This window comes from Melanostigma gelatinosum, assembly GCF_949748355.1.
Source record: "Melanostigma gelatinosum genome assembly, chromosome: 6".
Lineage (NCBI taxonomy): Eukaryota > Metazoa > Chordata > Actinopteri > Perciformes > Zoarcidae > Melanostigma > Melanostigma gelatinosum.
Genome location: NC_136639.1, coordinates 20,232,264 through 20,259,627, shown reverse-complemented (window position 1 = coordinate 20,259,627; position 27,364 = coordinate 20,232,264). Strand labels below are relative to the sequence as shown.

At 41.1% G+C, this 27,364-nt stretch overlaps 2 protein-coding genes across 2 annotated transcripts in view; one reads left to right on the top strand and one right to left on the bottom strand.

The window, feature by feature from the left end:
• Window positions 1-20,567, bottom strand: part of ipo11 (importin 11) — a gene marked incomplete at its 5' end in the record, with an annotated part of 102,818 nt that extends 82,251 nt beyond the window's left edge. The window contains 8 exons of the mRNA XM_079270798.1: window positions 3,995-4,053; window positions 4,355-4,487; window positions 10,968-11,171; window positions 13,870-13,942; window positions 15,607-15,707; window positions 17,155-17,304; window positions 20,295-20,491; window positions 20,564-20,567. Coding sequence (XP_079126924.1) covers window positions 3,995-4,053; window positions 4,355-4,487; window positions 10,968-11,171; window positions 13,870-13,942; window positions 15,607-15,707; window positions 17,155-17,304; window positions 20,295-20,491; window positions 20,564-20,567 — 921 coding nt within the window. The remainder of the gene's footprint in view (window positions 1-3,994; window positions 4,054-4,354; window positions 4,488-10,967; window positions 11,172-13,869; window positions 13,943-15,606; window positions 15,708-17,154; window positions 17,305-20,294; window positions 20,492-20,563) is intronic.
• A 699-nt stretch (window positions 20,568-21,266) lies between these two features.
• Window positions 21,267-26,639, top strand: hsd17b3 (hydroxysteroid (17-beta) dehydrogenase 3; the record flags this gene model as incomplete). Its single annotated transcript, XM_079270797.1, has 11 exons — window positions 21,267-21,417; window positions 24,372-24,418; window positions 24,662-24,737; window positions 24,853-24,957; window positions 25,058-25,125; window positions 25,463-25,507; window positions 25,708-25,742; window positions 25,855-25,936; window positions 26,012-26,077; window positions 26,178-26,327; window positions 26,496-26,639. The coding sequence occupies 11 exons, from the start codon at window positions 21,267-21,269 to the stop codon at window positions 26,637-26,639; spliced, it is 969 nt and encodes a 322-aa protein (XP_079126923.1).
• Window positions 26,640-27,364: the final 725 nt, after the last annotated feature.

Below are 27,364 nucleotides of genomic sequence, written 5' to 3'. Positions count from 1 at the left end.
GTCTCGGCATCTATAAACCAATGAGTATAATCTGAAGAAGAAAATTAAAGTAACGAATCAAGTGTAGTAACATTTAATGTGAGCTGTAGCTTAACCCTTGCTAACTAACTAAATATAACCTGCAATAAATATCTAATCTGCATTTAAAGTAAATTTCTCAAGTGCATTCATTTGCTCAAGTAGTAAAAGTTCCTCGTGGCAGTAAAAAGTTAAATCCATTGTATGTCTAACAACTGAGTTCTGTAAGGTTATCCTAGAGACCGAATCCACTTAACAATCCCTTACGGTTTTAGAAGTAATCCTAGCCGTTAAAACCTAACCTGCCATTTACCAAGAGCACGGATCCAGAAGAGGGAAGCTGCCATAACCGACGCGACTGTTAGGAGCGCCCGGGGCCAGGGTGGCCTCTCGGCCGAGTGCACTCAGACCGGAGGAAGCAGGGTAGACGTCGGGAGTAACGGCAGTTAGCAGAGCCAGGCGAGTTCCCTCGCAAGAACACCAGCTCGACAATATTTTAAGAGAGAGCTGAGTCAGTAAGTAGCCCCGTATCGGGCCAGAAGTACCCCAGGATCTAAAAGTGTGGAAAACTACACTCAAGACTTTCGACTGCTTCTGAAAATATTGTGTATTTGACAACTTGAAGCTTGAAAGTCTACCAAAACAACAAATTAGGTGGTTAAGAAAAACCCGAGCCTATTCACAGCAAGATTGCTGTTGTACATTATGCGTAATTAGCAGATACGAGACCGGCTTATTATAAAGATTCACTGTTACAGTTCAGGCCCAATGTGCTGCAGGCAAGTGAGCAACACATCATGACCGAGTTAAACAGTTTCTCGCCCTTAGATGGGTTTATTCAGTTCGCTGAAGGTTGCTAAATTACTTCTTCGGTAAACAACCTGCAGACTCTTTCCTAAAGAAAATGAAATAAGATGATTTAACAGTTTTCTCAGCAACATCCCCATCCCTGAAGGAAGAGCAAAATGAGAGATGATAAGCCATCAACACCTTGATGACCTTATCGATAAGTCGGATAAATAGAGCAAGACACGTCTTTAAACCATAGCATGAAATATTTGAAAAATGGTTGAAATGATCCGTTAACAACCAAGTTACACTAAAAATAAATCTCAGGCAGTAGTTGATAACTGGATGAGGATTCCCATTACCAGACTGAAAAGGCTAAACCTGTGACTGTGTAGTGAATAACTGAATTAATCAATGAGCCCTATTCAGGAAAAGGGTTCATTAAAGTCAAACCAGTAATTGCATCCGATATATTTAAATGACATTATCCCCGTCTGATTCACCTCACCTGTTCCTATTAACAACAATTAACTTTCTTTCACTTTGATTTGTTCCAGATCATGGAAGCCGACGCCAGATAAATCCAGGTTGAGACGTGAACACTGGTGATTACTGGTGATTACATGCAAATGTGTGTTTAGTCAACGGAGAGACATGAATGGAGTTAAAAAACCTTTTAGCATCTAACACAAAAAACTGTATCCTGAGGCTTTATGACATCAGTCTGAGATAGGTGAGCAACGGGATGCACAATGTTGCTTATTTGTTTTTATACAGTAGCCAAAGAGACAAGAGAAAACCACAATACATCACCTCCTGCTCTTATAAACAGTGAGATATCTCTTAAGAAGCATTAATGGTGATGTTATAAAAACATAACCCTTTAAAAAAATGCATTAATTTTAGGGCTGGGCAAGTTAACGCATTAGCCTTCCATGGTCAAAAGCAGTTTTGAAAAAACATTTGATTTAGAAATAGTATGAAGTAAAGCCGTGGCCTGAGAATTGAGAAAGGAGCCAGGTCTACAGTGAACAGATCCCTGTGTTAACGCCCCTCAGCTGAATGAAAAGAATGAAAAGTGATAGACAAGTTAAAGTAGGAAGTAGTGAGTCTGAGACAATATCAGCATCAGCATCTGAGCAGGAAACATTAGCGCCAAACAATTTTCTGCTCACTGATCTGGAATAACCAGGGACAGCTCGAGGCAAATTACAGTTTAATGGGACTGTTCCAACCATGATACAGCATTCAGCCTGCCAGCTGACAGTTGTCTCATTAGTCGAATAATGGAGCACAGTCAATGTACTTCCGTCATAAAATGTCCCTTCCAACTCCTGTCTGATTAAAAAAATAAATGAAAAAAGACCAATAAAATTAGTAATAAGAGACCTAGAGTGACAAAGAGAGCACAGTGCCTGTATATACCGTCTGTCAAGAACACCAACACTTCTTTTCACTTGTGATCAATTCAGTCGATAATTGTATGAGTATACCAAGCAATTCTGTAAAAATTGTATATTTTGTTCAACCACCAACAATGGTACAATTCATAACAATAAAACCAACTGACAAAAGCTGGCAAAACCTCATTTGTAAGCTATGATCATGTGTCGTGGTATTTGCAAAACAATCAAAGTTTCTCCCTTTCTCGATATTCTATTGCAGGGTTCTTCAACAACAAGAGTTCAAGAGTTCTTATTTGATGAACAAACTGTTACCTTTGGTCTTTGTTCATACAGTTCTGAAGTCGTCAGGTTGCAATTACCTAAAGATCCCTGTGCGCTCTTTTTACTATCACTACTGTTCAGAAGTTTAGAATCACCTGTTATACTGATGCTTTTACTCATTTTATTAAACTATTCATAGAAAAAAACAGTATTGTTCAAAAACCAAATGGACCAAAAAAAGCATCAAAAGACTAAAACCAATAGTGCTGATCTTACACTATCCCTGTTTCTATATTACCAAAGCAACACACGTGTTAATACCAGCTTCTTATGAGTATTATTGTACAAAAGACAATGAAACAGGAACTTGTTCCTCATTAAAATAATTGGATTCTATTGTTATTGAACAGTTGCTCAGAGGGATCACTGTCGCTTGCTGCCCTTGCAATTGTCTGTCTGGTTGAACGTTGTACAGGGTTTTTGTTCTCAGTGTACAAAACATTCCTTTTTTTGCAAACCCTTCATAAAAAACAACCTCTATTTGTAAAGAGGACTTTCTAAAACCTCAAAGCATGAAAGACCATTCAAAAGGTAAGGAGAAATCCTCACAGCTATCTGACTGTATTGAATGAAGCTTTTGTGGCAGATGATTCCAGATATGTCAACACAGGTCGACAGTGACTTTAATCAATCAATAAGTCAAGAGCATAACTGCCGGACTGAGAACATGATTAAATAATTGTGGTGTCACACAGTGAACTGAAATTTGAGGCTGAAAGTCCCTGAAGGCCACACGGGTGTCGTCCCAAGCTTCTGTCCTGGTAGATAATTGAATCCTGAGTGCATCTGAACATTTGCTGTTTTTATTAATTGGGCAGTTTGAATACATTTTTTGTCCTCCATAACTTTGCAATATTACATGACTGCACCGCGTGTTCAAGAAACACTGTTGTAGGTACAGGTCATATGGGCTCAGGTGTACAAGCGCTACAGATTTATTTATTATTATTTCAGTACCAGGCCCTATCCTGGAGGTTTCTTTAAAATAAAGAATATTAAAAATGAAATCTCACTTTCAAAAATCTATCTTTTACCATTATTCTTGAAAAGCATATATATTGATATTCCTTCACCAAACCTCGAATGGCAAAACAGGAAATAGCAGCCGGAGTTCACACAGCTGGGATATGATTCCATTAACTCTGAGCCATGAGGAAACAGAAACCCCATCCAGCCACATGCTTACCATATGTATTTTTAAACCAGAGAGATTTAAACTAAATGAAATGAACCGTTTCACGGAGTTGGACTTTCTTCACCCAGAGTGGGTGAAGAGCTCATACAGAACCGTCGACTCTTTGAACCGAGACGAGGCTTAAGGCACTTTCAATCTCCACGGCCATCCACACATTTGCACACTGTGATTGGAGTCATTCTCAACTCAAAACACCAACAGCAAGAACATTTTAGAAAATATCAGAGCTCCTTAACAGCCACAGCAGAAATAACTCAAGACTCACCATCACTTCCATATTCTGTTGTGGCTCTTGAAATCCGAAGACTGTCAATTTGCGAAGCACTGGGGGGGGGGGGGGGCAGAGATAGAATGACGGATTAGTATGCAGGATCGACGCTAATTGCAAATTAATCTCCACTTGATTGATGTTTCACAAAGTAGCAGCACATATGAATATTTACAGAAGTTAACAAGCTGTCCTCTTAATGAACGTTTTGTCGGTGGAATGATGAAATAAAGGCATTATGATATGGAGTGAGTTACTCAAGGCCATTGTGAAATTTGAGCATTCTGTACGTGTCGATCACTGCACCTCTCTGCGGTCGTGTCGGATCTGTACGGGCATGAGTGCAAATGTCGCTACCTTTAAGAGAGAGCAGCGTCCTCTCCAGCGAGCAGAGCGCTGCGGCCTCATCTCTGGCACAGATCTGCTGGAGGAAGCAATCGGTGTGATGGCTCCACAGGGAGCACGCAAAGCTGTAGATGCCCGACGCCAGCTGCCAAAACACACACACACACACAAACCGCACAGTCAATCACGCGCATCAAAATGATTCTGGATCCGTGGTCACATTCGAAAACAGGTATCTGATGTCATTCTGGTGAACACGTGAAGTGAATTGCGTCTGCTGATAATTTCAGAGACTCGGTGGCACTGATGCCGACGCAAATACAAACAGTCTCACAGAACAAACGGGGGGGGGGGGGGGGGGGTCTCAGGTCTAATTTAGCTCTAAATGAACTTCCTATTACAGTCACTGCCATAACATTTAGCCCAAACCAATTACATTTTTCTTCCATGAATGCATTCTCCCGTAAAGATAATCAAAAGGGAGACAAAAGTACACTCCGTCCCATCGACTGTGTGGTGTGTAGTCTGGCCCAGTAGCTCAGACATTATTCAATCTGCCACGGCACAACAATGAGCTTTTGGATGCGTGTTTTCATAGAAAAGAATAAACAGAAGTGAAAAGAGGTAAACAGTGCCGGTGACTCTCCAAACATAGTGCCTCAATAGTCAAGCATTTCCACGTGTTAAAGCATAAAGGAAGCTACACTACCAGCTACTCTGACGGTGTTCAATGAGGTAGTTAAAAGTAATTTCTGCTACTTGATTGAGGCAAACACACTGGAAATGAGTTTGTGGGTAACGTATCAAAGAAAGGAACTGAACAACTCGTTGACAATAGAACTACTTGTGAGGGGCAACACTTGAGTGTCGAATGGGAAAGATCTATGAAGCAGTGGTTAGGTTGGTGATGTGTGCCGAGTGAAAGAGAAATCACTACTTTGACAGCACAGCACAGGCTTTGATACGTTCTTTACAGAAAAAATGCAAGGCTAGCCATTTTCTTCTTTGGAGAGATTTCTCTCGAGCTCGGCACTTTCAATTCCTTCGGCTACCAGACTAATCCAACGCACAAACTCAAATTCTTATTTCAACTTCCACACTCTTGGTGTTCTATTTTTTAATGGAATGTAAGGTTGTTTTAACTGTATCCTAGATAACCTTGGGCCCTATGTAACAGAAATTATAAAGTTTGATCATAAAAATTGGATCAGAAATGGAGTTTGTGGGTGCAATTTATAAACAAACAAAAAAAAAAGAAAAAAAAAAAAGAAAAAAAAATCCCTTCCATTTTTAAGCCAATTGAACAGATGAAAACAATGCTGCTATGTTTTGGTTTCGTGGTGTCATTTACGGACACTGATTTCATCTTCTGCTCTCTTTGTTTGTGGAAAAAATTGAATTTGGTAATTTTCTTTAAATGGATTTCATCAGGTCCTACCTACCTACAAATGATACATGGGTGTTTTTCCAAATGTTATGGGACTTACTAAAGCATGTTTGCTTCCTAACCACCAATTGATGTTGGAGGCCCCCCACAAAGGGACAATGGTCCTTATGCCTCATTGTGACACATTTGTATGTACAGGACAACAGGATTAACACCTGAAATGTATTCCCCAACCAGTAAATTCATTCCCAAAACTGCAAAAACTGAGTATGTATAATTGTGAAGTACGACATAAATCTAATTTTAGAATTAGCCGTCACCTCCCTAATGCTTCACTCACACAACGCAGATATCGCACACAAGTACATGTGTGTGTATATGTGACAAGGCACAGATTAGATATCCCAAATATTTAGCTAGTTCATTTCAACAAGGTTAGGCTAATAATAAACCACACAACGTGTGCGTTTTTTTTTACAGGATTGATTGATCAATCATGTGACTACAATTCCCACCAAGGCCTCTGGTGGCACATTACACTTACACGTAGGGATGCATATAATGTATATAGTATGTAACCATAGAGGTGAATTGAATACTGTCACCAATACCCGATCCAGCGTATCGGCCCGATAACTGATATTGGTATCGGTGCATCCTTACTGAAAAGCCTTATTAAACAGCTTTATGACTCAAACTTGTATTACTTAAACGTATTAACTATAGGCACAGCTTCCCACACTTGAACACATGGATTGACAGCCTCAGGCCACTCTCCTGATACACAAGAGTCTGTCCATTAAGGCTCCATTGTTATATCTTTAAAGAAGTGGGCCATACTCAGAAAGTCCGCCATTAGGCTGATTACTGGGGAACCATCTGAATTCCAAGTAATGACTTTTTGGAATTGTTGCTGAATTATTTAAGTGAGATAGATAGACTTTATTTCAGACTCGGGGTCCATACAGACAGATACATAAAAAGACAGACACAAACAATAAAAGTACATAGACCTAGCAAGAATTCCAATGCGTCTCAGTATTAATTGTTTTTCCCACCCATGTGGTGTGTGCGTGTGCGTGTGGAACTCTACACACTGCAAAAAGTGTGTATATCTGTGTGTTTGCTTCTTTTCACAACTGCAGACTGAGACAACAGGGAGGCACATTTCAATACACGCAAACAATTTCCTCCATCTGCAAGCCGATTCCCTATTCCAGGAGGAAGAGCTCGTAAACCAGAAGCCATCCAAGAAAAGCGCAGCTCGTTTCATGTTTATGAATACCCATCCAGTGGGAAATTGTTCCTCTATTGCTACTCGACAGCACAAAAGCAGACCCTGGTTATCACCTGACCCATTCTTCTCTTAACTTACTGCGTGTGTGAGAGTCACAAGAAGCAAACGAGCTCAACACAATCTCGCTGCAGACTATCCTGAGGGCAAAAATAAAATCTATCCAAAAGGCACAAACTTGTTTGCTATTCTGTGAGTGTTTGTGTCTGTGGAATTATTTCCATCATTGTGGTTACAGGAAAAAAAAATTATATTGCGCTCTCTCTCAAAGGTGCTCGACTATTACAGTGAACTTAAGATCCACTGACTTTCATATTTATCTCATCTTATATCAACTGCATTATGAAACACTTGCATAGAGGCTAATTGCTGATGAATCAATTTTCAAGATAAATGTTTGATTAATTTTGGTTTTCCTCTGGCTTACTCTGTTTTCATTATATTCGGAGAGAAACTGTATTTTTCTATCCTGTATTTTATGTTTTACTGAGCAGTTCCCTCCTCATTTCTCCCCTTCTTTCCAAGATGGCAGTCGGCAGAAATCACTTCTAAAAGTGCCCTCACTTCATCCTCCTCCTCGAATCCAGTCTCAACTTTATCTTTACACCATTTTCTTCATTACTCCATAACTTCTCCTTATGTGATCCCTCCTCCCGTCACCAGCAGCCAGCCCTCGGTTGCATCAATCACTCCTTCTCCTACACACCATGATTCTTTACCACCTCCTCTTTCTCCCACTATCTGCTCAGCTCTGTGTCTGGCGATCGAGTTGAGTTCGAAGCCTCGGCATCAGCAAGTGGGCCGGAAAAACAAAGAGCTGGTTGAAGAGCTGCCGTCAGTGCATCATCTCCCATGATGCAGTCAACATGGTCTACCAACTGTTTCAGCTTGGGCGAAGGACTAGAGAGAAGAGCGCACTCTCATCGAGTACAAGAAGACACGCTCAGACGCCCACACAACAGCACCTTTGTACACATTACGTCCGGGCTAAATAGGGCGAAGCACAAAACGGTGTAAACAGAGGGAAATAGAGTGGGCTTATAACGTGTTCCAGGCAAACTAAATAGCCTCAAGATGTTCGATGCACTCGTAGTATATTTGTATCCATCCTGTCCTTTCTCCTATTGGCCTGTTGTCCTCCAATATGACGCCGCTGGCAGGCCAATATGTTCCAACTACCGCCTCCACAGAGGTGGTCGGTTGAGTAGGCAGTCCTTCGACGTGTCCCAGGACACATTCCCGTACACACCGCTAAAAGAATGTGACCCTATGCGGCCCCGACCGACTTAAAATGAAGTCTGAGCTGTCGGATCTCAATCCGTCCTCAGTGAGTCGTGGGTGCACATAAAGCCGTCCACTTCTGATCCGATCACCGAAGACAAACGTAACGCCAGGTGTGTACAGAGCCAGAGACGGTCGTGACAGGTGGTAGCGGTGGTATACAAATAGCCAACGTAGGGCTGGGCGATAAATCGATTTAATCGATTCATTCGAATGTGTGCTTTAAGGCGATGTGTTTTATTGAAAATCGAGAAAATCGCCCCCACCCCTCCCCCCCGTTGGGTTCCCGTAGTAGAGTGCGCGCGCATTGTTTACAAACGAAAACAATGGCGGCCAGCAGTGAAGCTCTCGTTCTTAAGAGAGGGAAGAATGTGTCTTCGGTGGTCTGGAAATGGTTCGGGTTCGTGTCATCTGACACAGAACAAACAGCACCACGATGTAAGGTCTGTCTAAAAGCTATTGCTACAAAATCAAGCAGCACAACAAATTTAATGCAGCACCTCAAACAGAGGCATGCTGCCGAGTGGGAGAGGTGTTGTTGCCCTGAGGAGGGAGCAGGACCGCGGGAGCACAAGCGACGCCGCCGCCACCGCACAACAACAACCCAGCATTTTGGAGACATTCACCAACTGTACTCCGCATGAGAAGAAGAGTGCCCGGTGGAAAGCCATCACGGATGCAGTCGCGATGTATATCGCAAAAGATATGGTGCCCATATACACCGTGGAAAAGCCGGGGTTTATTCACCTTCTCAAAGCTTTGGACCCCAGGTACATGCTACCAAGCCGTAAACATTTTTCTGACGTTGCCTTGCCTCGGCTGTACAATAGTACACGCCAAAGGATCTCTGCGGAGCTGGAGGGGATGTCATTCTACTCCGCAACAACTGACCTGTGGTCCAGCAGGTTGACCCAGACACCGATCCACTTGACTGGTGGAAGCGTCACCAACTTAACTTTCCAAGGCTAAGTACTTTAGCAAAGAAATACCTCTCTGTGCCAGCTACAAGTGCCCCCTCTGAGAGGCTTTTCAGTGTGTGGGGGGCATTGTTACATGCCACCGTGCATGCCTGAAGCCAGAGGTAGTAGACAGGCTTGTCTTCCTGGCAAAAGATATTTAGAAAAAACATGCACTACTGTTTAATACTGTTGGTTATGTTGTGAATGCACTTGATTTTGTTTACATGCACTTATTTACTGTGCAAAATATGTTATGTTGATGTTAGATCAGATGTTGCACTTTTGAAAATGTGAATGTTAAAGGGTCACATACATTTTATTTCATGCTGTGTTTGTATCCGTGTATTCAGTTAGAAAAGCTTACTGTAAAAAGTTACATTTGCACAGTTGTTTACAATGGAAGGCTACTATTTAATGCCATTTAATGTTATGTTTAATTTAATTTTATATTTAAATGATTCAGGGAAACAAAAGAGTGACCAAATACTTTTTGTATACTACAGGCACCTTTCTACAATGTTCAGGTTTTGTTTGCACTTTATTTTTATTAACCTACTTGGGAAAATCATCACAAAATAAAATAAAAAATTGTTTTCAACAGCTTCTGTCATCTGCAAAAATTTTGGGGGAAAAAATCGATTTAAATCGTGAATCGGATTTTTTGTAAAAAAATCGGAGATTTTTTTTTTAGGCCATATCGCCCAGCCCTAAGCCAACGTGAACAAAAAATGCATACAGCTACAGAATCTGAGGTCATTTGTGTTTAAAATCGACTTCACTTTAAAAGGGGAGGGGAGGGGGGGCACTGGAGCTGAAATGAACAGTGTTGCATTGTGCTTCGTCTCCCCACCTCTTGGTGTGACACACACACTGGTTACCGAGTCAGATGTCGTGACGGGAAGGGAGCATTGATGGAGTATTTGGTGTCAGAGTGATCAGTGCATCATTTAAAATCGCCACCGTTTAATGGGGCTCAGAATGCCTTTGTTCCTCGTTCTGCCTAAGGGCACACATTTTGGCATAGAGGATGCCTCTGCACGACATCCAACCTCTCTCTCTCTCTCTCCAAGTCTTCAGTTCTTTAAAACCTTGGATGGCAATACATTTGCATTTGCCTCTAATTCACTACCTCTTTGAAAGACACTGACAACCGTCCCGTGAACACAATCGCTCTTACACACACAGACATACGACTAGCAACACAGACAAATATATTCCAAAACACATCAATCTCGCTCCAGTCATGCATGAAAGCAGACACATGCAGAGAGAATCTGGCCGCCATAAATCTCAGATTTGATTCATACAGCAGCTGAACAGCATCTCCTACAGGCAAAGACTGAAAGTGAAACACCTGCAACTCTCAGGATAATCTTACTATTCATCTATTCACACTAAAAAGGTTTTGCAGGGGAAATAAAGGGAGTACAAAAAAAAAGGAACATGACAAAGTCAGAGGGCAGAACACAAGAAAAGAAAAGAGGACCAAAGCAGCAAAGTTCAGTGGACAGTTTTATTTTTCTTCACTTATTGACCTAAAGTCACCTCGTATTTCAGATGTGCACAGCTACTGCATCACGTGTAGAGAAAGGAAAGCCAGAGAGGCATAGCGAACGACTAAGACTGACAAGCAATGAGATACTAAATTAACTGTTATAATGATGTAAAGCTGAGAATAGCTGTAAAAAAGAAAAGTGGACTTACATCCTGGAAGAGCCGCCTGTCCTGCGCCAGACGTTTGGACGCGAGGGTTTTGGTGACATGATAGAAGGTTAGCAGCGCCCGGTGCTGCTGCAGGCCGTCCTGACCCTTCACAGACTCGAGCAGAATGGGGATGAGCTCTGGCCATTGCCTCGGGCAGTCCAGACGGGCCACCTTGGCGATCAGTACTGCAATCTGGGTGGCTATCTGTTGGCCACACGGATGGACCAGAGGCAGAGCATAAACACAGCAGAAGGTAAACTTGATGGGCATTTTACCAAAACTTTCTAGATCACTTAATACACTACGGCATGAATTTAAATGAGTATATCATATACAGCATAGTGTGCACATATTCCATATCCATTTCCTGTTAAAGATGGAGTCAGATACTTCCTTTTTTTTTTTTTTTTAAAGGAAGTGCTTGTACGGGAGTGTTACATCCTTATAATCTGTAGATCCAGGACTGTTACTACTGAACAGCAGCTTTGATAGCCAATCCACATAAGCATACGCTGCTTAGTATACGCTGCCTTTGATTTGACAGTGGTTCACACATCCTGACGTAAGACTTAACCGTCTCCAGTCCTGTCGTGAATCGAGTGCAAGCATAGACATCTAGTACATGAGCAGGCGTAGTGGATTTGTATCCGCATCACAGAGGTGGTGCTGGGTGGGAGCAACAGACGCACTGCCGGTTTGTTAGGTACACTCAGCTCAAACAAATCCAGTCTGATACTGCAGCCCTGCAGGATGTATGATGTATTGTGATATACTGAGAAGCCACCCACTGTATATCAATACAGTTAGACACCCTAGAAATCACAGTTAACTTGTAAATTAAACCGTTTTATAACAGTAGTTTAAATTCTATGACTTGTTTGAGCTGACCTTTTAATTTCTGTGATGGCGCTTCAATCTTTAATTTAATAATCTAAATCTAGCCCACTTGTACATTTAGAATACAAATATTAAAGCAGCAATAGCAACGTTTAGCTCTTTTGATCCCAATTATTGTTTCACAGCCCAACACACAATCAGTTGGAGGTAAAATAGTGAGAATGTATTGGATTGGCTATAGAATGCGTGTTTCCATAAAAACACAAATATGATGTTAACATAATCTAATTTGACAAAGTAATAAATAATCAGTGTGCATGTACATTTCATTTTTAAGTGTCAATACGCCATTAAGCATTATTTTAAAGTCAGCCGAGGTCACATAATCTGCTTGGATTATAGAACTAAAAAATGTGAACTGTCCACACAACACAGGGCACACACTCAATACCCCGATTGATTAAACAACGAGAGGTAGTGACTGCTGAGACATACGATGTGTAAACGGCATTCATTACTTTACTGCCGTATGGACCCTATCAGTCCTGATGTTGGAGGGCTGTCCCTCAGGGATAAACAAGCTGTAGAAATCAGGATGGAAGGCCCCCTTCCACTTCCCCTCAGACAGATGGATTACACACCGCTCTTATGCGTTTGTCGTGCCGCTTCCCTGACAACTGTGAAAAAACGAATGGCTTATCAACAAACTGAAGACCCCACGAGGACAATCAATGTCTTCTATCATCCTTTCTACTTCCATCTTATTACATTTACCGGTACTTGTGTGTATTGCATGAGCCTATTTAGAGCATTTTCTGCAACAAATCTAACAGGTCTGGCCACATTCAGCTTACAGACATCAATAACAAACGTTTTTACAGTAGTACACTTACAGTACAAGTTGTCACTGAAGCAAAATGAAATGAATGAGGTTGGTGGCTGCTTTACTCGAGTAATTCAAGGCATACAAGTTGTTTTCATTGTGGCAGTTATTTTCAAAGAGCGGTTCTAAATGCGATATAATAGCCTTCTCAGTACCAGTGTCGAGTACAAAGGCTGTATTACTTTCCTGATGGAAAATGTCCGTTCCTACATTTTGATATCCTGAAGAGAAAAGCTAAACCTGAAAACTTAATTTGCTTCTTTGTCTGTGATGAGATCCGTTTGTTTGGAACAGCTGGTCTAAAATCTAAATCAAGACGCTAATCAAAGAAATCGCTATAGTTTTGGTGTCAACAGGTGATTGAAATAACCAATGTATTTCCCTTCACATCACTTCCTTAATGGTAACAGGTCCTCTAAAACAGTGGTCCCCAACCCCCGGGCCCGTACCGGGTCATTTAGTACCGGGCCGCACAGAAAGAACAAATAACTTTTTTTCATTTGATTGATTATCAGAGTCAGAAAGATATTTTATTTTGAAAAATGACCGGATTCTCTCCCAATTCCAAGCGTCTGTCCCTCTTGACACATGATACGTTACCGCACAAATTAAGCCCACAAGCTAACATTAGCGAAAATGAGTAAAAAACAAATGTCTTTGGAGAGCTTCTTTGCTAAGGGGAAAAGGCCTACTGATGAGACAGAAGAAGAGCCTTCTACTTCAAAGAAAAAGAAAGCTTCATTCAACAGACAGTATCAGGAGTCCTACTTAAAATACGGCTTTATCCCGATGGGTAATTCTCATGCGCCAAGCCCGTTCTGCGTAATATGTGGCGACAGGCTAGCAAATGAGTCAATGAAGCCTTCAAAACTGCTTCGGCACATGGAGACCAAGCATCCTGCATTAAAAGAGTTTGAGCGTTACTTCCCAACCACAAAAGACCCACGAACTGCGAAGGAATGGATCCGCGACCCATTTGTGAACAAACCAGGTGAATCGAGCTCATCCGTGCCAGAGGACAGTACAACACAGCGGATAAATGTGCAAAATGGACTATTAACATGCAAAAAGTTCTATGATGCTTTTAGCCAATTGCTTTGAACATTATAGGGTTCTATACTAAGTCATCGTGATGAAAATCACAGTTTATGATGCTGAGTTAGATGTTCATTTCCCACTAACCTGATTGACGGGCTCGTTGAAGTTCGTGATGAGACCAGCACGCAATGAGGTCTTCTCCTCTTCTGATAAAGCGCTGTGAACAACCCAACCAGGAAGACGTTCAGAAGACAAGACAGAGTGAAGACGAGCAACACAATACCTGGACTTAATAAAGAAAAGAAATCATTACAAAAAAATACAATACACACACACATCAAGAATAGAATAGAATAGAAATGTACTTTATTCATCCCCAAGGGGAAATCTGTCTGTGTTTGAATGTTTGCGGTTAAGAAGACAAACATCTCTCAATAACTATAGTCACCTGCTTACCGGTGAAATACCGGTGGAACACACTTAACGAATTGCCGGTCTGACGAGTTAGCAGTTTCTTTAGCTGCGCACCACGGGGGGCAACTTTATTAAATGGATTCAAGATGTTTTTGGGGACCATTTCTGGTTATTCACGTCATTCGCTTCATTCGCGCTGTTAAAAAGTTATGACCATGACTAGGACTCCCTCTCAATACAGCTAAGACAACTAGCTCCGATCGTAGTACCCCCAGCGGCAAACAATATATTTTGCTGTCTGTTGAAGAGCAACATAAGTTGTTTTCGACTGTGCACCAGTATGACGGTATATGAAAAATTCATATCGTACGGGAAAGTGATACCGAAGTGAAGGGCTTGCTCGTCTGTCCAAACTGTCATCACTTCATCTTTTTATTCTGGGACACATTTGTGTGAAATTGTCATAATTAGTAAGTTATGGCTAAAGCAGTGTTTTGTGAGGCCACAATGACCTTTGAACAAAAAAATTAAATCAATTCATCCTTGAGTCCACGGATGTGCCAAATTTGAGGAAATTCCCAACAGGCGTTCCCTGACATGGCATTCCTGAAATTGGGACGGACAGACAACCCTGAAAACACAATGCCTTCGGCCTACGGTTGTCGCCTGAATGGAAGCATAAAGACTCGGTGGCCTAAGCGTTGTATAGTGACACCACATGGTCCAACATAGTATCCAACAACTGGATTAATGTCAATCGTCCGAAAGTAATCAAATAATTAACTCAAGGACCGAAAGACCTTGCACAGCACTCTAGAAAATGGCATTTGGATTACTGGATTACTGACAAGAGTGAAAAAAACTTCGGTGAGAGCAGAAAACGTTAGAAAGAAAGAAGAGAATAGCAATAATTTGAAGTTGTCAAAAAGTGGCCACAGAGTGCCGAGGCAGAGATGATTACCTCCGGCCAACTGCTGTCCTGGGAGTTTAAGAGCAAATGTTCAATTCAAATCTAACAAAAGCCAGCTAGTCAGGTAGCCAAAGACAGAGCGTAGAACACTCAGAGACGATCTTTCACCAGACAAAAGAGACACAAAGGAATAAACAGAGAAAAACCAGAGCACAATGATATATAGAATCAGGATGGAAGGTAAAGAAAGAGAGAAAAGTGTTGGAGGCAGAACTGCAGACGTAAGCTATAACTGTTGAAGAAAAGACAATGAGGAAATGAAGGCAGTGAGAAATAGGGACAAAACTGGACAAAAAGCAACTACAAATCCATGACAAAAAATATATTGGGGGGGGCAGCCTCAACAACAGACGGAGAGATTAAGACTGATGAATAGAGACAGAGTAAGAGTGAATGAGAAATTAAAGAGACGCTGTGGAAGAGAGAAGAAGAAGAAGCCGAAGATGAAAAAGTGAGAGAGCCTGAAGATAGAGCGTGGGAGACAAGCTGGCACTTACTGAGGCGCTACTCTCCTCCAGTATCTGTCAATGCCATTTTTGAAGTACAGCACGGCGAGCCACCTGACGTTCACATCCAGCATGTGGTTATTGAAGATGTTCTATGGAGGGGAAACAAATGTATATATAAATATACACACACACACACACACATATGTATGTACATGTAGCTTAGCAGACATTGTTTTGTTGAACTCAAATGGGTAACAGTTTAATGATGTGTGACACCAATCTAACCACACCGAAGAACAATTATGCGTGATGCCATCAAGCCATACTTTAAAATACAGGACACACTGACATTGAGATCTTAAGTTGTCTAAGTTATACACACTACCGTAGTTTTATTATCTTATAAATGCTAAAACGTCTGAGCTGTGAAATATAGCCGTAGCCCCGAGACCTGGCTGAGTACTGACAGGGTTCTCAATGTCATTAGTCACTGCAAAGGCAGGAGCTCTTAAAGAGCAGCACAGTAACATAAGAGATGGGAATATTGGCTCAAAGCTACACAAAATGAAGCATAAAGTTGAGGACATCTTCTGAAATGTCCAAATATCTGTGCCTCCAAAAACACCAACCTAGAAGTTAGACTTCTAAAAGTCCCTTATCATGTATATTTAAATTGAAGATATTGTTCACTGTGATTGGCTGGTTAGCCAGACACATTAAATGCTACACATTAGTTTTTGGGCTCTCATATTTTATACACGTAAAAATGTCTCTCGTAAAGACGCACATTGACTTAAACAGGGCATTGTGTTGTCTATCGTCTCCCTTTTCCACACTGTATTCAGCACAAAAATATTGAAAATAATGCATTCCTCTCAACGGAATAGGCATTTGTGCTTATCTAGGCCGAACGCATCCGAGGCCAATTTCTCTACCGAATGAACAGAGATGAGACTGATATGCATCTTACACCAGGCTGAGACAGCAAACAAAGAGAGTATTACTTTAAGGATCAAGGATCAATAAAAGCTTTCTGATGAAAATGCACTAAAATGTAGGTGAGGACGAACACACACTAAGCTCTGTCGAATTATTATATTGTCCCACACTTCTGAATTTTAGACGACACTTCACCTTATACATTGAAAAATGCAAACTTTGGTTAAAACATCCGTGTCTATTTCAATAAAACTATTCAATGGAAGTCGAGTATTCCTTTGACACAAACCAATTCCCAGCTGTTCTACAATTCCCTTTCCCTCCTCGTCTCCCTACCTCTCACAATCTAGTGATTAGTTATGGTGTGAAATTGCCAGGATGGGTTAGTGTCGCACAATAACAGAATATATAGCCTCTCAATCTGCTGTTGTTATGCAGATTGCTAGATATCCCCCTCCTATTAATAACTAAACCACAAAGAAACCCTCTCCTATGGTTGTTTGAATTAAATTAATTAAAAACTAAGACGCATCAGAAATGAGCAGAAACCCAGTTTCTCTGTAAGATACAGATGTTCGTCAACATCTCCATTCATTACAGTTGTAATAGTTTTCACTTCAGCAGACGTATTATCAAATATTTGCTACCATCCCTCACCAGAAGCACGGAGTAGAAGCCCGGCTGCGTCTCCCACTGTCGGAGCTGCTCCTCCGCGGGCTTCAGCGCGGCTGTGTCCTGACTGGTGGCTTGGGTCAAGGCCTGCAGCACCACTGAACTGGCACCATCCATATCCACAGCTGGATACACCTGCAGGGGGACAGTATACAAAAGAGAGGAATTTTACTGCTCTTGTTGTGGCGAGTTCTGGCTGAGTTGAGAGGAAAAAACACCTAAAATAGTTTCACCATAGGGGGAAATCAAACATCAACTGAAAGCTGAGGCCATTACATCTACAAAGAAAAAGTCAGAATAAGGAATCTTCTTTTATTGCTTTGTCTGGCTTCATCCCTTTCTAAACCATTTTTAGTATGAAAGCAGTGCTGAAATCACTGTCAAACATAGTGAGAAAGAAATAGAAATAGAAAGAAGACCTGACAGAAAGACTTGCAGTCATTTCTACCACACAAGGAGCTGTTCTATGCCCCAGATAGTATTCAAAGGACGTATCTGATTCAGTGGCCTCTGTGCCTAAAAATACAGATTCTCAGATAGAATGATACACCGTAACCAGACCTACTTTGAGATCAAAAATCCTTCCTTATGGATACCATATCTCCACATCTCCAAAGGAGTTTGTCAATAATAGTTTAACGTTTGAGAAAAATGACGTGGTTGTTTACTTTGACAAAACATGGCCAACTTCTCTTTTTCTTCTGCTTTAGTGCATCAAAGAATATCACTGTCTGACAAGCATGAGATGTAAAAAAGCATGTCATGATATTGCAATCAGGGGCTATAACAAGCAGGTTATTCCAGATACAAATTGCGTTAAAAACAGACGTTTATTTCTACCTGACTGTGTGGAGAAACTGTCAGCTGTGAGACCAGTAGAGGTTCGTCAGTAAGTTTCAATCAGAGTGAGGAGAATATTGAACAAGGCTGCCATCTGCAGCCCAGAAACAATTGTCCAGCACCCGTGATTCATTACAGGCTTCTGTAATTGCATGTAAATTAGGGCTGTCTCTCCACACAAGAACACTGTAGCAGTGCTTTTGTAGCAGTCTGATTATTTTAATAAACTTCCTGCGTTATTAATCGAGTAACAGATCTACTGGAAGACTCTGTTATGAGGCGAACGTAGCAAGAGCAGTACCAGTCTACTCTTAATGAAGGGCATTTATGTCTCTGGTACCCATCAAACAACACAGGGATCATTTTCCAGATGAGATAAAAACCCATCTGCCAACCATAATGCAGCAACAATTACATTTAATGCGCACTCATATTTTGATAGGTTTAGGGTATCCCAGTTATGTTTTTGACATGTAAACATCATATCCTGGGTTCAGAAAGCCAGATAAACTGCTAGGCACTGTGTTCTTCCCCCAAAGCAACTCTGCTAACACAGCTTCTGCGGATGACCCCATTCTCAGCTAAGTGCCTTTTCATGCACAAATACTTCACGGTGTAAGCAGTGAGCTTAGCAGAAACAAGGCGTGTGGGTCGTGTTAATGTGGTTAAGGAGAGTTATCTTTAGGCGTTTAGAAAACAGGATTCACATCTGTGAGCTGGCTGGTATTTTGAGACACTGTCGAGATGAACAAACATCAGGTGGCGTCTGACTCGTGATACGTCCAAGTCAACAATGTCTGTGTTACACGTTAATATAAGTTTGAACGCAGGAACTGGTCTTATTTATAAAGACTTTTACGTGACTCGGGTGGAGATTCTGAGTGCTGACGCTGTCACTGCAAGACTCTCAAGATGATCATTTAGGTACTTTCCTCACAGTAGGAGACACCCTCGAAAAGGACAGGCAATCAGTGTTGGGAGCCTCGAGGCAACTGCAACAGCCTGCCCAGAATTCATGTGTAGTATGGGACTGTCAGTTTTACAACCGTGTCAAACGATCTTAAATCAGCAAATGAGGATACAAATATGTTTGCACAACATCCATTTACAACAGCAATGTGGCCAGTTGTTCATGGTGCTGCTTCTCTTGCACTAGATCTGTAATATCATAGGCCTGTTTCACTGCTGATATGTCGCCTCATCATGGCAGGACAAGCACAGGTGTTGCTAATAACATGAATACAACACATTCCAAGTCTCCCAGTAAGCCATGACAGTTTAACAGTGAGCCAGCATGCACAATATCTGGACCCTGTAAAAAGAAAAAGCACCTACATGGAATTCAGCCTTTATTTTATCAATATGTACACCTATGCTTTACACCTTTTCTAAACACTTAAACTGCGTAAAAATGTCGTTTGTGTGAAAGTGTCTTATAGCTAAAGCAGAATATGCCACACCTGAGAAATCCATGCACTCTCACGAATATACTGGAAATTTGCATCATGAAACTTGCTTTACTTGACTGTCTACTGTTGACAGATTGTTCTATGTAACAGGTAAGTTAGCATGCTAACATACTAAGGAGTTCAGTGTTGTTGTACTGTTGAGCTAACCTCTCAAGGCATTACTTTGCGTTGTCTTGTCCGATGTTAGACATATTAATGGCTGGTGTTTTGCATATGCAAATAGCCTCTGTCGCTAACATTAGCCAACATAACGTTAGTTGTCAAATGTTTGCTGCGTGGACACATGAAGATAGTAAGCTAGCTCCGGCTAACGCTATATACGTCCACAGGCTTGGATGCATATAAACGTTATGATGAAGATTTCAACATCATGACACAATCACAGCTGTTATAGCGTGAGTATGAAGTGGGTTGTTTGTTATTTAAAAGCGCATAGAGAACCAAAACAAGCTCAGTACGTCAGCCAGGAGAGATATTTTAAACTGTAACTAATTGTTCCAATAACGTTACATTTAAATTACTTTGATTCACGATTGACTTCATTATCTCTAAAACATTCGCTGTATGGCCCCGGTTGCTTGAGTGGCCCTCTCTGCGTGTCATATTTAATGGAAACAAAACAACCGTACATTCACCAATGAGAGGTTCGACACTGACAGTTTCCAAAATCGTGCACACCACAAACACCAGAGCTAACTTTGGGCTAGCAAGCTAAACTTATTAAATGCGAAAACAAGGGCCAGCTGTGTCTGTGGTGTTAGATAACGTCTTTCCTCGAGCGAATGTCTCAAAATACAAACATAGAAACTGACTCACCGAAAGAATCACGGTAGAAAACAGAATATGTGCCGAAGCAGTCGCTGCTAAAGCTCTGCCAATGGTAATGTAACGGGAGATGGAAACACACGCTTGTAAGAATGGCGCGAGCAACACAACAGGCGCGCACTGATGACGTGTAAGGTTCAGCAGGCGTCCTCGGTCATGAATGAGCAGAGCCAGACTACAGTGGTGTGCTGCAGAGAAACATGTGCAGTGTCATCATTACTCCTTCTCATCATCATTGTTGTTTGTTTTTTGGATAGCACCCATAGCATGGGGCATTTAAAGTCCACAGTTAATAAAAATGTAGCCTACATTATGCACCATGCTATACATAAAATATAATTGGCTTCTACTTTTAGCTTTCCCGTTGCCTACTCAGGCTTATTTATGCATGTTGTATTTATAAATGTGCAAACTGATTCAACTTCCAGCAACTGACTTAACGGATTTGCATTGCTTTCACAGAAATAGACATAACAGCTGGGAATAAGGACAACAACGCTGGACAAATATAGGTATACTTAAAGTTATTGTGAAATAAGTGACACCTATTGGTTTACTATAATACTTCTCAGCTACTATAGATGCAGTTTGAAAACAGTCCAAAACCCAAAGATTTGGGCAAAAAAACCTGTGCAGTTGCAGGTGACTTTTAGAACCCTTTTTGTGTGCTTCTGATTGAAATAGTAAAATAGCCCAAAATCAGATACTCTCAATGCAACAGTTTCCATCAGTTTTGAGGAGAAGGTACATGTATTTATGTGTGTTTCAGCCTGTAACTCAGAGGTAGAGTGAGAGTCTGTGGGGGATCTTAGAAGGGGAGTGTCCTGTGGCACAGTTATTCTCTCTTCTCTCTCTGTGCTGCTTTATTTCCACTGAATCACTGAACTAGAAAGGCTCTATCACAGCAGGCACAAACACAGAGGGACCTAAAGCTAGAGTTTGTTGTTAGTTTGACGGACAAGCATGGATTTAATGGGATTGTTTTTCATCACTCTTGGTGCCACAGTCATTGTCTGCTACGGAGTGAGACTGCTGCTCTTCAGCAGGATGCTTTTTCCAAAAATTTGTTTTCCACTGTCAAAGTATTTTTTCACCTCCATGGGAGAGTGGGCAGGTGAGCTGTGTGTGTGTGTGTGTGTGTGTGTGTGTGTGTGTGTGTGTGTGTGTGTGTGTGTGTGTGTGTGTGTGTGTGTGTGTGTGTGTGTGTGTGTGTGCATGTACTGTAATGTATAATGTAATGTCAGACCTACAGCCATATTGTGGATAATGAATGCTAGGACTTAGATGGATGGGACAAATATCAGGAAGATATAGATTACAGTCACAGTCATAATCAACTACTTAATATGCAGGAAAGAGTTCAGTTCGAGACTTCTTAAGACTTTTCATTGTTTACGTTTTATTGTAACGTTTAAACCAAAAGTGGCAAGTCCTGACTTTCCCTTTGAAACCCTGTGTTCATACCTGTGGAGGAGGTGCTTACAGCGGTTTGCAAAAAAACAGAGCAGTCTCATCAAATTCAAATATTTACTTTGGCATCTCCTGAAGAGGTTATTCAGGCTCCCACAGTGTGTAAATAAACCTAATAATAAAAAACAGAGAACACTGATCTTTCTAAAGTCCACTTTCATTCCATTCCAGTATAAAGGACACAGCCATGAGAACATAGGCTGTATTAACACTGTCTCTCTGCATTCATTTCTGCTCAGACAATGTGAAACTACATTTGAGTCTTTTCAATTCCATGTGGCGTAAGATGATTTGGGTCAACTGAGGACGACATATAAATGAAATGAATGTTTACCATATGTATGCATGTGAGTGTGTCTTTGCCTTGAACAGTATGTGTATTTTAGTAAAGTATGTTTTTTTTAAGACTAAGTATATATATGTAGTACTTGTATCGATGAGTTATCAATATAACAATCTGAATCTGAATCTGAATCTGTAGACACAGTTGCCACTGCTCAAGCAGCTCGATTTAATAGATAATTATTTCATAGATAAGCGGACTCAGGCTGTCTGAGGGCCAGAAAAAAACATTTCCAGCATGTAGGGCAGGCTTATATGGCACTGCATCATGTTTTCTTAATTTGAACGCCACCCTGGAGTTTTGTCTATAATTGGGGCATCCAAGACGGAGCTTTTTCTTTGTTTGTTTTCTTCAACCAGGGGCGGGGGGGGGGGGGGGGGGATTCTGTTAAACAGCAATGTGAAGCGGCATAGTATGATAAGGAACAAGGAAAACATTGTCCTTGCACAATATGGATTCAGAGTGGATAACGATGACACTGAGAAACTGTTTTCAACAGGGACCTCCTGCCTCATCACGCTTTCTCTGATCCCTTTGCTGCCTTTAGAGTAGAATCTAAGCAATCGAATACTTCTAATACAATCTAATACTTTACTGGTGACTAGCAAAAAGGACAGAAAGGGTCTTAAAGTCGTGCCAAAATAACAACAAATTTGGTGACATGAACAAAAAACAATTATCAAATATAAAATGAAACCTACAGTATATGTATTTTATACAAGAAAAGACAAGGTTTTGTTAAAGACTTTGGGATATCTAACATTGTCCTATTGATTAGCCAATAGGAATTGAGTGGTTGTATCTGTATCTCTTTCTCTTTGAAGAAATACCTCCACAGGCCATTGCAGTTTACAGAACTCATTTGTATAAAGGGAACTTCCAGGCAGATGTCTGACTGCAGGTTATTGTTGTGTACTTGTTTATTCAATTGAGCCAGTTCGACACTGAGCCATCCCAAAATGATACATTCCAATTTCATACATACAGTTGAAGATATTTCCTGTAATGTAATACTGTAAACTATGAAACTCTGTCTGTGTCAGGAGCAGTTGACTGTTAATTTGTGTTTCCTAACCTAGTAATGTGCTTTTGATACGATGCTCTGATTATTGTGAAACATGGCTAGCATAACGCTTCAAATTGCATTGTTTGGACCGACACCGCCACATTGCAAAAAAGACTAAAACGACTCAGAAAGGTGCTCAAGTAGTCGTGTGGGACATACGATCTTGCCAAAAACAAAATGAGGAGAGGTACAGCACTGAGTGTACTGGCTTTCCCCCAACTCTGTGTACAGAGTAGCAGATGGGGGGGGGGGGGGGGGGGGGGGGGGTCTGAGATGCTCAGCTCTGTTATCACTACCAACTGGCTGATTAAGCGTAGTAAGGATGGAGGAGCCAGCAGGCAGTCAATGGAAGTATCAAAAGGCAAGTAGAGGTGTTTTGAGGAAGTGTGAGTCACTGCAACAACGAGAGGTCCTTGAGCATGCGGCCTAAACTGGGCACCCAAGACATAATGTAGGTGGCTGCAGCAGGATGCGAGATTAGCCAGGGACAGACATAAGGTCCACACTCACTCACTCACTCACTCAAGGATGCACACACTCGACCGATCGCATGATCCGCCTGATCCGCCTGACGATAACAATAATAATAATAATAATAATAATAGAGCTTTGTCATCTGACCATGTTCTAAATTTGTAAGAAACTGATGACTGTGCACACATTTGTAAGGAGAGGATTATTCATCCAACTCTAAAAAGAATTTCATGAGAGCAGTTTCAGTCTCCGATCACTCATTTAGCTTACTCCCATGATCACAACAGCTCAAAACAATGGATCCCATCCCATCCAAAGTTATCTTGGCTTAATTTAATCTAAAATTCCAGTCCTGAAAAAACAGGCTTTGTTTGAATGTTGAGGCCCATTACTTAATGTCTGTAATCAGGTCAGAAGGAAATGGGAGAGTATAGCGGACACTCAGAAACAAGCAGGACCTGTTTGTTCTCTGCAAATTCTTTATCAGAAGCGGAGAACATGCTGTATTAGTACAGTCTGTTAGCACAGAACGGGTTGGCTTTCGTGTAAACAAACAAAAAACACAATCCTGGAATTTGTCCGACAGCAGCGCGAGAGAGTTGGTGTCGTGCAGCTGTGATTCACGGCGCCTCTGGTGTTCAGAATGGAAACCGCAGGAGAATCTGACAACTAGTAGAATTCATTTTGAGCAATAATCCCTGCATCCCTGTTTCAGTGGTGACTGGTGCTTCAGAGGGAATAGGAAGAGCATACGCGTTTGAGGTAAGTTATTGTTTTAATAGCACTGCTTGTGTTTGCGTTTCTGTGCTTGAAATTAAAGTATCGGACACCAAAAGTGAATACAATTTCAAAGAATAAAAACTTGCTTCACATTATAATTTTTTTACGTGTAGCGGTTTTTATGTATTTCTATTTTCTTTCCTTTCTAGCTCATCATGCAGGTTAAAAACGTTTTTTCTGTTTATTGTTGTATTTCTCCTACCACTGCACCATCGCTTCCCTCAGCTGGCTGAGCAAGGGATGAACGTGGTCATCATGAGCAGAACCAAAGAAACATTGGACCAGGTGGCCAAGGAAATAGGTGAAAACTTGTTTTCTGTAATTACTTTTTTTTTTATTGTGTCTGCTGTTAAAACAGATATGCTGTTAGGTCATCGATTATAAAACTGCTGACCCCACATTTTCATTTGTCCTAGGTGCCACCACAGGGCAGAGGGTGAAAGTGATAGTGGCAGACTTAATGAAGGACGTCTTCAGTGAAATTGAAGAGCAGCTTCGGGGCCTCAACATTGGGGTTTTAGGTTTCACTTCTTCTTTTTTTATCATTCCATCTCGTTATTGAAACATATATTGGCTCTTATTTTCCGCCTGAAACCAGATCTTCTTTTTTTCCCTACCCAGTCAACAATGTCGGCATGCTGCCCAGCTTCATCCCCTGCAAATTCCTTGAGTGTGCCGAGCTGGACCAGGTCAGTGGTGTGCCAGTAGTCTTAGGGGTCCTGTGAATTTTTCCTGTAAACAAACAAATGTTATATTCACATTGCGCGTTACTCACCAGCATGGATTGTGTGCATCCTTGTGCTGTAACAAATTGGTTTAATGCATTTCTTTGCTCATAAAACATAAGAAAAGACAAAGTATTTTCCATATGACTTGCTTCCCTACTGACTAATTCCCCTAACTTTAACTTTTTAGAATTAAGGAGCCACATTTTCTTTAAATCTTAACTGTATATCCATCTCTTAACATTTATTTCCCCTTAACTATAAATACTAACATCTTTCACATGCTTATTTATGCTTTCAGACAATAACAAATGTGATAAACTGCAATGTGAAAACTATGGCCAAGGTAAGCGTGTGTATTTTCTGTTACTTTTTCAAACAAATGAACTCTAGGTCACAATTTCAAAACACACCTTAAAATCACTTTATTAACAACATTTCGGTCCTCAGACCTTTATTAAACCAACAACTTTGTTTTCTTCACACACAAATGAACTCTGTCAACCCTTGTCTCAAATCTGATCTTATATTCTTTTTTTTTTCCAGATGTGCAAAATAATCCTTCCAGGAATGGAGAGCAGGTTGCCATGTTTTCTTCCTCATGCTTATCCTTCCTAATGTGCAATCAGATCAAATCCAAACATGCTGATTAACATTGACTGTCTGGCCACAAATGTAAGTTCATGTCAACAGGGGAAAAGGGGTGATTGTGAATATTTCCTCAGGAGTTGCCTCCATTCCGTTCCCCCTGTACACCCTGTATGCTGCATCTAAGGTCAGTACAGCGTCGCGAGTAAACCTTTACTTTTCCTAAATCACACCGTATGATCGCTCATGCTCCTTCCTTTAGGTGTTTGTGGAAAGATTCTCTCAAGGTCTCCAGGCTGAATACAAAGATAAAGGGATTATTATACAGGTACAAGGATTTGGTTTGAGACCCCACCTCAAGGTCTTTACTGCGAATCAAAGAAGTTGATTTTGTCACAACTTTCTCTTTCTTCTTCCCATGTTCTCAGGCGGTGGCTCCATTTGGGGTCTCCACTCGAATGGCAGGTTACCAAAAGACCAACATAGTGACTCTGTCACCAGGAGACTTTGTAAAAAGCTCCGTGCAGTACCTCAGAGCTGGAGACAAGACATACGGCAGTGTCTGTCACATAGTCCTGGTAAGACCCTCTGATCATGCCAAATAATGCCAAGTAACGTGGAAAGAGACTGATTTGTCCCTGTGATAATATATATATATGTGTGTGTGTGTGTGTGTGTGTGTGTGTGTGTGTGTGTGTGTGTGTGTGTGTGTGTGTGTGTGTGTGTGTGCGTGTGCGCGCCTACAGGGCTGGTTGCTGAAGTCTATTCCTCTCAAGATTCTCTATGCGGACTCTATGCTACTCGGCCTACAAGACTACGTCAAGAAGAGAGCTTTAGAAAAGGGGAGAAATAACCAGGAACTAAATATTTCACACTCAAAGTCAAATTAAATAATTATGGAACTGGTGTTAGGCAAGCCTGTGTTTTCTATCTCTCATTTAAATATTGTGGTGACTGTTTGAAGAAATTGTTATTATCAGGTGGCGTAGGACTATTTGTTTGTATATTTGTTAGATTATGGGTATCAAGCCACCCTCAGGGGCACCTTTCTTAATTCTGTTATTTACCTCAGTTCTTGATGTTTGCAGGGATTGCTTTATCTCTGCTTTATCCCAAATATTCAGTGTGCAGTTACACCTGTACAATCGAATGTGATCCAGTGCAATGCTGTGCAGTCATACATCTATTTTAATGATGCCAATAATGTTCCATGTTTCATAGAGGTGTTTATTACATTATATGTTTCAACATCAAGGTAATAGTGGTGGCGGTGGTGTTTTACTGGACTCCATGCTATTGAAATGTGCTTGTAATATTCTGCCCCCCCCACCCCCCCATAATGTATTTCAAAAGGGAGCACAAATATGGAAACACCTCTCACTATTATGTTGTCCAGTGCTACACCATCTTTAACTAAGACCTCAGCAAGACATCGTTGGTTTGACACATTTCCGAAAATGTAAACGAAAGCTGAACACAATGAGCTTTGTGACAGAGCGGTCTTATTGCATTTTTGTGTGTATGCCTAGTTCCTCATATTCATAAATCTTGAAGAAGAATATTCGTGAAATAAGTGACTTTTCAGCAAAACTGAATGAACTGTCCTGTTCTATTC